At 43.3% G+C, this 12,520-nt stretch overlaps 1 protein-coding gene across 8 annotated transcripts in view; it reads right to left on the reverse strand.

Moving 5' to 3' along the window:
* ADRA1A (adrenoceptor alpha 1A) overlaps window positions 1-12,520 on the reverse strand; it is a 96,184-nt gene that overhangs the window by 66,384 nt on the left and 17,280 nt on the right. The window contains exon 2 of one of the 8 annotated variants that reach the window (XM_053578601.1): window positions 6,820-7,045. The exons of the other annotated variants lie outside the window; for them this stretch is intronic. Coding sequence (XP_053434576.1) covers window positions 6,876-7,045 — 170 coding nt within the window. The 3' untranslated portion in view covers window positions 6,820-6,875. Of the gene's footprint in view, window positions 1-6,819; window positions 7,046-12,520 lie in introns of those variants that run through there. 8 annotated transcript variants of the gene reach the window in all.

The following is a 12,520-nucleotide window of genomic DNA, read 5'->3' on the forward strand; positions in this document are numbered from 1 at the left end:
TGAATGTATCACTGATTGATGACTTAATGGGTCTAGTCCCATGGCCCCAGCTGACAAAGCTTGGTACGTGTGAACACTGTGACAACCTTTCCTGCCTTTCTTTGCCCTCTGTGCTTTAGAGAAAACCCACCAGACTGTCCAGATCCCTTGGCTAATTATTCCTACACTGCATCCCTGTGTTAGAAGGAAATTTTCAAATGAGCCATCACTTAGAAAGCACCAATATTTCTTTAAAACAGTAGCAAGCATCTCTAACAACTCTGATTTAAACCCTTTACAAGTGCGGTGAGTTATTTAGGCTACGTGGCTATAAAAAAGTGATACTGTTGATGTGACCGCTGTCTTCCCAAAATGCAGGTAACACATATAAGGGCAAATAAGTGACCTCTCGTGTGCTCAATTTGCAAATAAAAACTCCAAAGAGATCTCAGAAATTTTAAATCTGTGCTCAGTGTTCAGAAGAGGATGCTCTTTTTTGCATTCTGTAGGAGGGGCTAGCGGTAGCGTTTAGGGTGGGTGGTGAGTAATGGTGAGTGCTTAGGTTGCGTCAGGCTCTGGGCAGCTAAAAGCAGTTCCAGAGAGCTGAAGGCAGGGCAGACAACCAGCCTGGGAAGCCAGCAAGGTGCAGAGGAAAGGCCTTGGCTCCAGAATCCAAGGGTCGTGGTTTAAATACCAGCCCTGCTATTTCCTGATCGGGCAATGGGCCTTCACCTTGCTGTGCCTAACAGGGCTGTGATTATTAAACAAAGGTAGTTATAAAAGGGTTAGTATGTAAGTGACAAGGAATACTTGTCCTTGTGAATAGAAAAACAAAAAAGCATGTAGAGTTCATCTTCCTCCACTAGGCGTCTGCTTGTACCATCTCCAGTGTTTTCTAAAAATGTTTTTTATTCATTTTCGACGTTGATTATAGGGAATAAAAAAAGCTTCAGGTGGGGTGCAGAATCTACGCTAAAAACACCAGCGAAAGGAGAAAAAGTCACATTAAGACACTTATTCAAGTCTACAGTAGACACTGGACTAGAGAGCCCAAGGTCTGACCAACACCCACAGTGGGACTGCAGTACAGTCCAGAAAGCCGTTTCGCAATAGCTCCACCAGTAAGCCAGCAGGTATGGAGAAGGTTCATGGAGTAGTTACATCAGTAGCTCTGATATCGAGCTCAGAACATCACCATCCTCACTCACCTTGATTTTTGCATCCCAATACATTACTTTCTAACGCCTCCTAAGGCCGCGACCCTTTAATACAGTTCCTCATGTTGGGGTGACCCCCAACCATAACATTATTTTCGTTGCTACTTCATAACCGTAATTTTGCTACTGTTATGAATCGCGATGTAAATGTCTGATATGCAGGATGGATTTTCATTGTTACAAAGTGGTCACGACCCACAGGTTGAGAACCGCTGCTTTAGTCTCTATCAAAGCAATGCAGAAGACAGAGAATTGTCTTTAAGTTACTGAAAGCACTGTGTACAGTACAAGTAAGTCTTTGATTTTTAAGACATACAATTAGAACAATTCCGATTTTTTTTCCTGGCTTGAGTTGTTCCAGTTGGCCGTCTACACGGATCACAAGATTCCTGGTTCTCGGGACTGTGTAAAGCTAAGCCAAGTGAGTACAAAACGGGAGGAGTTTGATGACACAGATGTTCCACACCATGTTATTGTGGGTTTTTTTTCAGGCACCAAAAAGTTGCTTCTATACTTTCTTTAGTTTAGAAGACTGTATTGAAGTATTTTGGATAATTGATTTATTTTTCCCTTTTATATTCAGATATTTAACAACAGAAAGCACAAGTCCAGGCTTTGTATGAATCTGTATTTGAATAAACCACATTGGAACAGCTTAAAGATCGAAGCCCCTGATGCCACTTTCTGGGTCATGGTGACAATGTCTATATACAATAGAGCAGCAGTCCAGCCCCCAATCTTTTTGGCACCAGGGACTGGTTTCATGGAAGACAATTTTTCCATGGATGCAGGTTAAGGGGCTGGACTGGGGACATCACAGCTGCAGCTCAGATCATCAGGCATCAGGTCCTCATAAGGAGTGCAACCTAGGTCCCTCACAGGTGCGGTTTACAGCAGGTCTCAGGCGGTGATGTGAGTGATGGGGAGCGGCTGTAAAACTGATGGAGCTTTGCTCACTCACCTCCTGCTGTGTAACAGTTCCTAACAGGCCGTGAACCAGTACTAGTCTGTGGCCCAGGGTTTGGGACCGCAGTAATAGACGGCTGAGATCTCTTCACTCTCCAGTAATGAAGAACTGGACTTTGACTCTCTTTAATTCAGCAAATATTTATTCAGTTCCTTCTGCTGTGCTCAGGCTCTGAGTATTCAAAGCAGATTGAGACTGACTCAGGTTAGGCCTGCAGGATACAATTGAGTTTAAGGGATGATCCCCTAAGCCAAGGCCTTCGGTCTGCTGATGAAGAATGGAGCCCTGGAGAGAAGAGGGCTTCCTGGGGGCACACAGCAAGGGAGAACCAAGGTCATTCAAATGTTTGCAATGATGGTTAAAATGTAGATGCCATTACTATCCAACAGATGGTAGGAGATAAAAATACCATTTAGGCCTAGATGTCAATCCATTCTTCACCTGTCTCCTTGCCCCCACACTGTCTGCCACCCACTCACATAAACCACCTGTGCGTCCTCTAATTTCCCCCCTCAGTTCCAGAAGCAGAGTCAAGGCCAACGTGACCCTCACTATGTTCCCAGTTCTTTTTTTGGGCAAGTTAGATATTGAACTTGGTATAATAAAGACCAGCTTTTAACACTCAAGATTTTAGTTCTTTAAGAAGCTACCAAGAAGACTCAGCTGCAAATGTGTTTATTTAAAGCAGATGATATAATGATGAGCTCCGTGTGCTAATTTCTCTACCTGAAAAGACATAGATAAAAGCAGCAGTGGTCACATTAAGGTCACATTAAGAGTCACAATAAAGTCTACAATAGCCACCAGACTGGAATGCCTGAGGCCCACAACGGGATGTGTTAGAGTACAGGAAAAAAAGCTTTGCCTTCGGAGACAATTTTGAAAAATGACAAAGTCACTTTTCTATAAAAGACTTTCTTTGACACCTTGACCTTCAAACCAGAAATCCAACCTCCTCTGGCCACACCTGTGCAATGATTCCTACCCTTTATTGGGCCTGATTCTGTGTTGGTTTCCACCTTGAAGTCAGGCTCGGTGTGTGGCTGGCACCCAGTAGGCTCTCACTGTTTCTTGAATAAAGTAAATAAAAGATATTTTGAGATCTTAGTTCACTCTAGGGTGGCTTCCCAGAAGAGGAAAGCTTGGATTTATTTTAAGAAATGGAAATGATTTGGTGGAAGGAGGCATATTTCTCCTGTAGTGCCCTCACCACGCCCAGAAAACAGGAGCAGGTCTTGTGGTGTGGGGTGGGAAGGATGAGGGGGGAGGGAAGGGACACACTGTTCCTGTGATTCCTCCACGACTGGAGAGATGCTCTCAGAGGCAGGCTCATCCTGCCAAGGTCAAGGCAGAGAACAGGAAAGGAAGCCCAGACCATCGGCACAACCTCACGCCACATGTTCTCTGTAAGAGACACCTTCGTACTGAGCTTTGCACTGAGCTGAGGAAATCACTTCCATCTGGGGGCCTGGGTGAATCACAATCTGCAGTTTCTCAAGCTAGCATCTGGCCTGGACTGTCAAATCTACTTTCTGACCCTTATGAAACACTATTGCCCAAGAATACTTGGATGGTCACAACATTTGTAAATTAAAAGCCTGTGGCTCTAATTCCTTCCCAAAGGACACACACATATAGAAATGTCCCAGATGGAAGAAACTGGTGGTTTGACTTCGTGAGAATGGCAGACTTGGGGAAGATCTGTGCATTGGGTCTGCACAGAAGCAAAGTTATAGGTTGGGTGGGAGAGGGTGCAAAATTTCTCTTTCTGGAATTTGTCCCAGGAGATCCATGTGATATTGACACCTGAACTTTGTGACACAGCTGGGCCCTGTTCCAGTGGCTTCTATACAAACAACAGGATGCAAACCAGCTGGGGTCAAAGCAGTTACCGTGGAAACCTGAGACTTCAGTCTGGAAAGTAAAAGTGATATTTAGGTTGACCATAGCCATGGTCTGTACCAACGCACTTCTTGGGAAGTTTCTGTTTTACCCTGAACTTTAGCATACCTTTTTTTTTTTCTCTTGCCCTGCAGAATTTGGCAAAAGAAAAATTTTAAATCAGATTGGAAATAATACCTACCCAGTTAAATAGCTAAAACGGGAGGCTTTGATTTATTCAAACCATATTTGCTGAAGACAAATTTAACTCTAAATGGAGAAACTGTTTAAAGGTCAAGCTTTGTCTTGGATACTTTGAAAGAGTTGCTAAGCATTTTGTCCCCCCATGGAGGCTGGGTTGACACCAGGAGGTGTTATTTGTGTTATTTCCCCACAGCCATTTTTTCCTCCTCTCAGGAATGAGAGGAGAATTATGGCTATAGAGAACAAACACATCCTTATGTGGGCATGCTCAGAGCTGCGGCCAAGCCAGTCATGATGGCAGGAATAGACTGGCCGCTTTAGCGCACTGGGCGGAGAACACAGAGGACGTTAAGGGTACAAGCTTCAGTACGTGAGAGAATCAGGTTCCAATTCCTACTCTGTCAGTCACTTGCCTCATGACCCTGGGCAAGTTCCTTAACCACTCTTTGCCACAATTTTCTTATCTTGGAACTAAGAATCAAACTACCGATCGCTCCAAATCTTCACGAGGATTAAATGGAATAAAGCACACATCAGCTCATAAAAAACTAAAATCCCCAAGGAAATCCTCCCCAAGGAAAGTCCATGGTTAGGGAAGTGGGGATCACAGTCAGCAAGGCAGGCCAATCAGACCCACATACCATCTGCTTTAAGCGACTATCCCCGACTCAAAGGACAACAGCCCGAGTCTACCCAGCTCCCCTCACCCTCTGCCACGTGAGCCCCTAAATCCTACCCCTCTCCGGTGCCCCATTCTCATTCCATCCTGATCATGAAGGCACCTGATTTTTACAGACACCCTTTTCATTCTAATCCTCCTCAATCACCACCCGAAGATCTATTTCCCCATCTTGTGTACCTGTCTTTCTTTTCTTGGACAAAACAAAAATCTGACAATGAAGCCCTTCGTGGTGACAGCACAATCTCGTTCCTCTCTGTCCTTCTCTTCTGGGAAGCCAGTCTGTCCCCCTCTTCCACTTTCATTCCCGCATCCTCTGTAACAAACCCACTGACCTTAACATTCTACCGAGATGTTTCCTACACCCTGAACTCCTACCCGGGCCCCAGAGAAAAGTGATGATATCAATGACCCCTCTCCCCTCCTATGCAGGGGACTTGGGAGGTCACAAATGACCTCATATTACTAAAGACATCCCCCCCCCACACCGGGTTTTCTTTCCCTTTGGCTTCTTTGGTGCATTTGACATTGGCACCACTCCCTCCTTGCTGAATTTTTCTCTTCTTTTTGTTGCCAGGATTTTATGCTATACTGAGTCTTCCATTTTTTTCAAAACCACAAGCAATTTTTTCTTGTTCTTCTGCCTTGTCATCCCAAACTTGAACGTGTCCTAAAGTCCAGCCCCAAGCCCTTCTACTTAAGAGACAACCTGTTCATGTAGCTTCCCTCCTGAGACCCCATTTCAAGGGCTCTTCCCATCAAAATGCTGGTGTTTTTCTCCTGACCTCCAGAACACTCTGAGAATGGAAATTCTGTATACCTGTGCTGTCCAGAAGGGCATCCCTTAGCCACATGGAGCTATGGGGCCCTTAAAATGAGGTTAGCCTGACTGAGCAACTAAATTTTTTATTTCTTTTTTAAAAGCTTTTCCAAACTCTTTTATTGTTTTTATTTATTTATTTTTGGCCGGCGCCAGGTTTGAACTTACAACCTCCAGTATATGGGGCCGGCACCCTACTCCTTTGAGCCACAGGCGCCACCCCCTAAATTTTTAATTTTGTCTAATTTCAACTGCAATCGAAGGCACAGTTCTATACAATTTCACTTAAACACCTCATTTCGGGATAAAAACAGTAAAAACTCGGTCTATGGTTCAGCTCCTCCATGTCACACTCACAACACAAGTGTTTTCTTTTATTAATTCCACTCTGATCCCTGGTATATGGCCTCGTAGACTGTCACTGAGATGCCCCGGCTGTCTATGTGATCTTCTGCATCTTACAGCCACACCCCTGGGCAGGTCATTCGAACCCTGGGTCTCCCTTCAGCACACCTGGCCATCACCGCTGACCTGACCTTGTTCTAACACTTTTCCACTGTGTCATCTGCTCCAATCCTCCAGTAGCTCCCACTTACTCTTATTTCAAGGCCAAAATCTTTTGTCTTCAAAAGGACACCTGGGATCATGTTGTCCCACCAAGTCTGGTCAATGTTGTTGTCCATGACTCTCTCACATACACACACACATACTGTACCCACACGAAGATTATCTCACCACCCCAGGAACATCCTAGGCTCACTCCTGCCTTGGAGCTTCTATTGGTTTTTCAAATCCTACCTTTCAAGACCCAGTTAAAGACTGACGCCATCCATGAAAGACAATTGTGCATCAAAGGATACTATTAAGAAAGTAAAAGGACTACCCATAGAATAAAAATATTTTGCAAATCATCTATTTGATAAGGGTCTGGCATCCTGAATATACAAATAACTCCTATAACTCAACAACACAAAGACAATCCAGTTAAAGAAAAGGCAAAGGACTTGAGTAGACATTATTCCAAAGAAAGACATGCAAATGGCCGACAAGCACATGACAAGATTTTCGACATTATTCATCATTAGAGAAATGCAAAGAAACATCACAGGACATACTACTTCACACCCACTAGGGTAGATATAGCTTTTTTGTTTCAAATAATAACAAGTGGAACCCCCAAACATTGCTGGTGGCTGTGTTAACCGGCGCAGTTGCTGTTGAAGATGGTTTGGCAGTTCCTTGATAAGCTAAATGTAGAAATTCCAGATGACCCAGAAATTTAAGTCCTAGGTATATTCCTAAAAGAACTGAAAATAGGTATTCAAACAAGAACTTGTACATTAATATTTATAGCATCACTATTCACTATAGCCAAAAGGTAGAAACAACGCAAATGTCCATCAGCTGGTAACTGATGAATGGGTAAATAAAATATGGCATATCCATACAAATAAAGATTATTCATCAAGAAGGAATAAAGTACTAGCACTTGTCACAACATGGATGAAGCTTAAAAACATGACAATAAGTGAAAAAAGCACACGTGAAAGGTCACATATTGTAGTAATCCATTTACGTGCAGTGTCAGAATGAGGCAAATCCATGTGGATTGATGGTTGCCAAGGACTTGGGAGAGGGATTGGGAAGTAACTGCTAATAGGACCCAGGTTTCATTTTGGGGTAATGAAAATGTCTTGGAACTAGGTAGTGGTGATAGCTACATAACATTGCCCAAGTACTAAATGTTACTGAATTCTACAATTTTAAATGATTAAAATGGTGAATTTTATGTCACGTAAATTTTATCACAATAAAAAAATAGTAAGTAGATAACTATTGCCTCTTTTTGGGGGGGGGTTAATTCGAGGGTACAAATGATTCAGTTACAATGTTTGCAACTGTTGTGAAGTCCCTCTTGTCATTGCGTCCCGCATCCGGGTGTGCCATATGCCCTTACATTGCGCCCATTAGTTGGGAGCACACCAATCCCCTCCCTCCTCCCCTCTCCCCCACCCAACTTGAATTGAATTGAGTTTTTATCTTGTGGGGGCGTGTATTAGTTCATTTTCTGGCTTCATATTAGTATTGAGTACATTGAATACTCGCTTTTCCATTCTTGTGATTCTTGACCAAGAAGAATGTGTTTCAACTCCTTAACTACTGCCTCTTGAGGGGCCTGGAGGCTTCTGCAGACCTCAGAGTTCTTGTTTGTTTGAATCAGTAGCCAAGATGTTGGCAACACAGTAAATAAAAATCTGAATAATAATAATAATTAGTGCTCTTACTTTAAATGTGGTGTTTCTAAAGTATTTTGATAAATTTAAGAAAATCTATAGCATAAACTTGAGTTTATTAATCTTGGGTCCAATGCCATTTTGCATTTTGCATTTTGGGCTGGTTACTTCTCTGTTGTATGGGGCATTGTAGGGTGTTTAAACAGCATGCCTGGCCTAATCCACCAGATGCCAGTAGCATCTCCCACCCTCATTGTGACATTATGACAGTAAAATCATCTCCAGTCATTGCCAAGTGTCCCTGGGTGGTCAAAATTTCCCTGGTTAAGAGCTACTGATGTGACCTCTTTTATGGTTTGTTATTCTGGAATTGTATCCTCCTATGTCTGTTTCCTTAGTTTGTGTTGCCTATAATATACTTATTATATTTAATTATGTGTTCAACTTGAGTGTACATGTAATTTCAGAATTTCCAACGAATATAAGAAATAAATGTATCAAATAAAAAAAAATCCATTTCTGAGATTGTCCTTTAGAAATGTCCTACTGACAGCAAAATCATGAGTAAGCAACACCATTGCAGATTGCAGGTAAACTTCGAAACCATTTTTCATTATGAGGAACCAAATGCATTGCCTATTTGTAAATAGTGGGTTTCTAACTGGCATTGAATGCTCGGCAATAAGCTAAATGTGGATAGCACATTAAAAAAAAAGGAGAGTGTTCAAAGTTCCCTTTCAAACCCTTTTTGGTCAGACTACTGCTCTGCCAGCATTCCAGAATAGTGACAGCCATGTTCCCTTTGTCAACTTTGCCTCCTTCTCCTTTGAAAATGCAAACCACCCTTATTCCAGAACTTCTTCAGACACCGTTTAATGAGTCTGGAATCAGAATCAGCTGCCATTAGCACAGACAGCAAGCTGTGCTCTGGGTCTTCCTTGCTGGCTGCCGCCAGAAGGAAAGGAGGGCTGAGCATCCGGGACGCAGGGTTCCCTGGCCGCCTCACCGGGGCAGGGCTGCTTTTATCTATTTTGCGTCCTGTGTTCTGAGTGGCATTGCTTCTGCATGAAGTGTTGTGAAGCTGGGAATTTTGAAAGCCACTGACCCCATGCAAGCCCCTCTCCTAGGATGAGGAGTTAGAAGTGCAAAGGGAGGGGCAGAGCTAGGTGAGACTCCAGGGCCTTGTGCTGTGGCCAGATGCCTTTCCTCCCTTCCAGGGAAGGCAGCCAGGCAGCTCTGTGAAATGTCACTTAGTCTCTGGTGCCTCGGTGTCCTCATCTCTTCTTGAGTATAGGGATCTCTATCATATGGGCTTTTTCTCCGAATGATATTAGATGTGGTAAGTGCCATACATGCACCACTGATATGGGTGAAATGTTTGTGTTTCCCCTCCAGTCCTTATGTTGAAGCCCCACTTCCCGTGTGACAGTGGGAGGAGGTGGGGCTTTGGGAAGTGATTAGGGTTAGATGAGGTCATGGGTGCGTGCCCTATGATGGGATTAGTGCCCTTATATGGAGAGGAAGGGAGCAGACCTTTGTCTCTGCCTTGTGAGCACATGGCAAGGAGGTGACCACCTGTGAACCAAGAACGCCACCACACTGGCACCCTGATGTCAGGCTTCTGGCCTCCAGAGCTATGAGTAATCAAAGTGGCTGCTCAAGCCTCCTACTCTGCGATGCTCTGCCATGGCAGCCTGAGCTGACAGGGCAGTCACCATCACAGCACACATGTCCCAAGACATGTGAACTATTTCACTTCTTTTTCTCAGAAAGAGACTTGTGAAACTGGTCACAGGGTTTCACACAATCCCCTTGGGATCAGGCCCACAAGAGAAAACTCAGCTTAGTTGTAGAGAGTGGGCTGTGAGATGGCAGAGCCCTCACAGCCTGGGGAACATTCAGAGAATGAACCCCCCACTGCTTCTCCTCCATTCCCAAAACAGCCATTTTCCTTTCTTTGCGCTCCCTCTGCCAGAAGTCATGTAGCCCTTTCTTTCTATAGTTAACTACGCAGAGATCCTTGAGATCTCTCCCTTCTTTCTCCTTGTGGTATGCTAACAAAGTTGAGTAGAAACCATTAACAAGATGATTTGCCTTTGTCAAAGTCATTTACATTTTCCTACTGTACTGGAAGACCAAAACTATGTCTTTTGTTTATGTTATTTCCCCATTTTGTCTACCTAACCGCCATGTCCTGCTTTTGTTTCTGCTTGCTTGCACGGCAACAAAAATGGTAAAAAAGTCCGCCTGCCCCTCACTTCAGGGCTGTTTGCTATCCCAGCAGCAGTCCCCTGTGCAGGTGTAATAAATCACCATCTGATTTATACTTGAAGTGGGGTCCGAGTCTTTCTTTCAGGTGGCACATGAGTACAACAAAACCAGCCATTGCTCCCTGGCTTGCTTTCCTGTAACTGCTCACGACTTAGGAGTCAAGCAGCTGATGGACTTAAAGATTCTCAGCTTTCTTCATTGCTCCTGTAGATTCACCACCCTGTGAAAACTAAGGCCAGTGTCTGAGATATCTCCAGGCCCTGCATTCCTGGGCTGACTCACCCAGACCAGTGGCTTGTACCAAGAAACTGCCTCTTCTTACATCTCCCATCCAAAAACTGACCAGCAAAGACAGTTTCTACACTCCTCTCACTCCACCCCAAACCCAGCCAATTAGCAGACCCAATTGCCCAGCCTTTTGCCCATCAAACTAGCTTCAAAAATTCTTTCTCCCAAATTCTCAGGGAGTGCGATTTGAGAACTTCCCATCTCCCCACATGGTAACCTCTTTCTCCTCTGTTATCTCTGCTTTCTCAGTGTGTTGGCTTCCTCTTGCACAGCAATGAACTTGAGGAGGCCGTACCATCTACGGACAAGTAGATCTACAGTCTGGAGACTTTAAACTACAACAAAGATGATCCTTTTCCTTCTCCCCTTAATCCAGATCTGAAAGATTTAAATAGGGATCCGCTCGGTCTCCAAAGCCCATTTTGCATTTTAACACTAGGTCACTGTCTGTGAGGCCACCAAAAGGAGAAAAATTACTTTTCCTGTGAAAAGCTTCAGATATTCAGAAGAGGAAATTGATCTGAGAAATCAGAACAGTATCTACCTTTAAACCTGTGATATAGAGGGAGGTCTCCAAGGTGTCCCCAAACAAGACTTAAGGAGCCGTTGATTTTTTTTTTTTTTTGCGGTTTTTGGTCAGGGCTGGGTTTGAACTCTCCATCTCCTGCACATGGGGCTGGTGCCCTACTCCGTTGAGCCACAGGTGCTGCCCAAGGAGCCATTTATTTTATAAATTGAGCCTAGCCAGTAATGAAGGTGAACATCATCCCAAATAAATGGATTCAAGTGCAGAGACTATGAGGAGATCGCTTGTTACTAAAAATAAACTAGAGAAGTAGAACATGAACTTGAGAAATTCGAATGGAAATCAAAAGAAAATGGTACAAATGTGACCAACAGGAGAGAACAGGACAAAAGATACAGGAATAGAATTCCAACAGGAGGAGCAAAGCAGAGGCTGCTGCCTTTGGCTTCAGAGCAAACAGGTGTGGGACTCAGGCAGTAGCCATGAGAAGTTATCTAATTTGATAGAGAAAAAATTCTATAAATACCTTGGTTGAAAACTAAATACATCAACAAAGAAATTATCTGATAAAAAACAATAATTAAGTTGGCCTCAGTTCCTTTATAAAGCACTGGATGCCCAGACACAATGGAGCAACAATAGCAATGTTTTGAAATGCAAAAAATATCTAACCTGGATTTTATACCAGGGAAGTTGTCTTTTACGTATTAAGGCTCAGACCTGTAAGACTTGAAAAATATGTTTTGCTTATATCTTTATTGGTGCCATGCTCATCTTTAATCTAATAATATATATTTTAAATCTTGTGGGCCATACAGTCTCTGAAGCAACTACTCAAGTGTGTCACTGTAACATGGAAGCAGCCCCAGACAAGATGTCAACTTGAGCATGGATAGCACTGCCAATAAAACTTTATTTACAAAACCAGGTCATAGTTGGCTGACGTCTGCTCTATGCAATAGATAAAGCAAAGTCCAGAGCACAGGAGTCAGTAAATCACAGCATATAACAAGGGGGCAATTAGTATTATTCAACTAAATTATAGAATGATGCTAAGGACAGAAGAAGCAATAAAAAAAGTTTAATAGAAAGAATTTAGATTTCAGGGCGGTGCCTGTGGCTCAACAGAGTAGGGCACCGGCCCCATATGCCGGATGTGTGGGTTCAAACCTAGCTCTGGCCAAAAAAAATAAAAAAAAAAAAAGAAAGAATTTAGATTTCAGATGCAAAATTTTGTTAACTAAAAGATACCATTTGGGGGGAGAAGAGAAAATAAAAGTGTGTTCAGCTTCTTCTGGTACATGGGTGAAAGTGAATAGAGGGGTGATAAGGAAAGAGAACTGTAGGCTGAAAATGCTTTTTGAAAAACTCAAAAGCATCTAGTAAAATTAAAACCGGGAGAAAACATTTCTAAACCATTGCAGGACTAAAAAGCAAAGAAAAAGTGACCTGTT

This window comes from Nycticebus coucang, chromosome 24 (genome assembly GCF_027406575.1).
Source record: "Nycticebus coucang isolate mNycCou1 chromosome 24, mNycCou1.pri, whole genome shotgun sequence".
In the NCBI taxonomy this organism is placed as follows: Eukaryota; Metazoa; Chordata; class Mammalia; order Primates; family Lorisidae; genus Nycticebus; species Nycticebus coucang.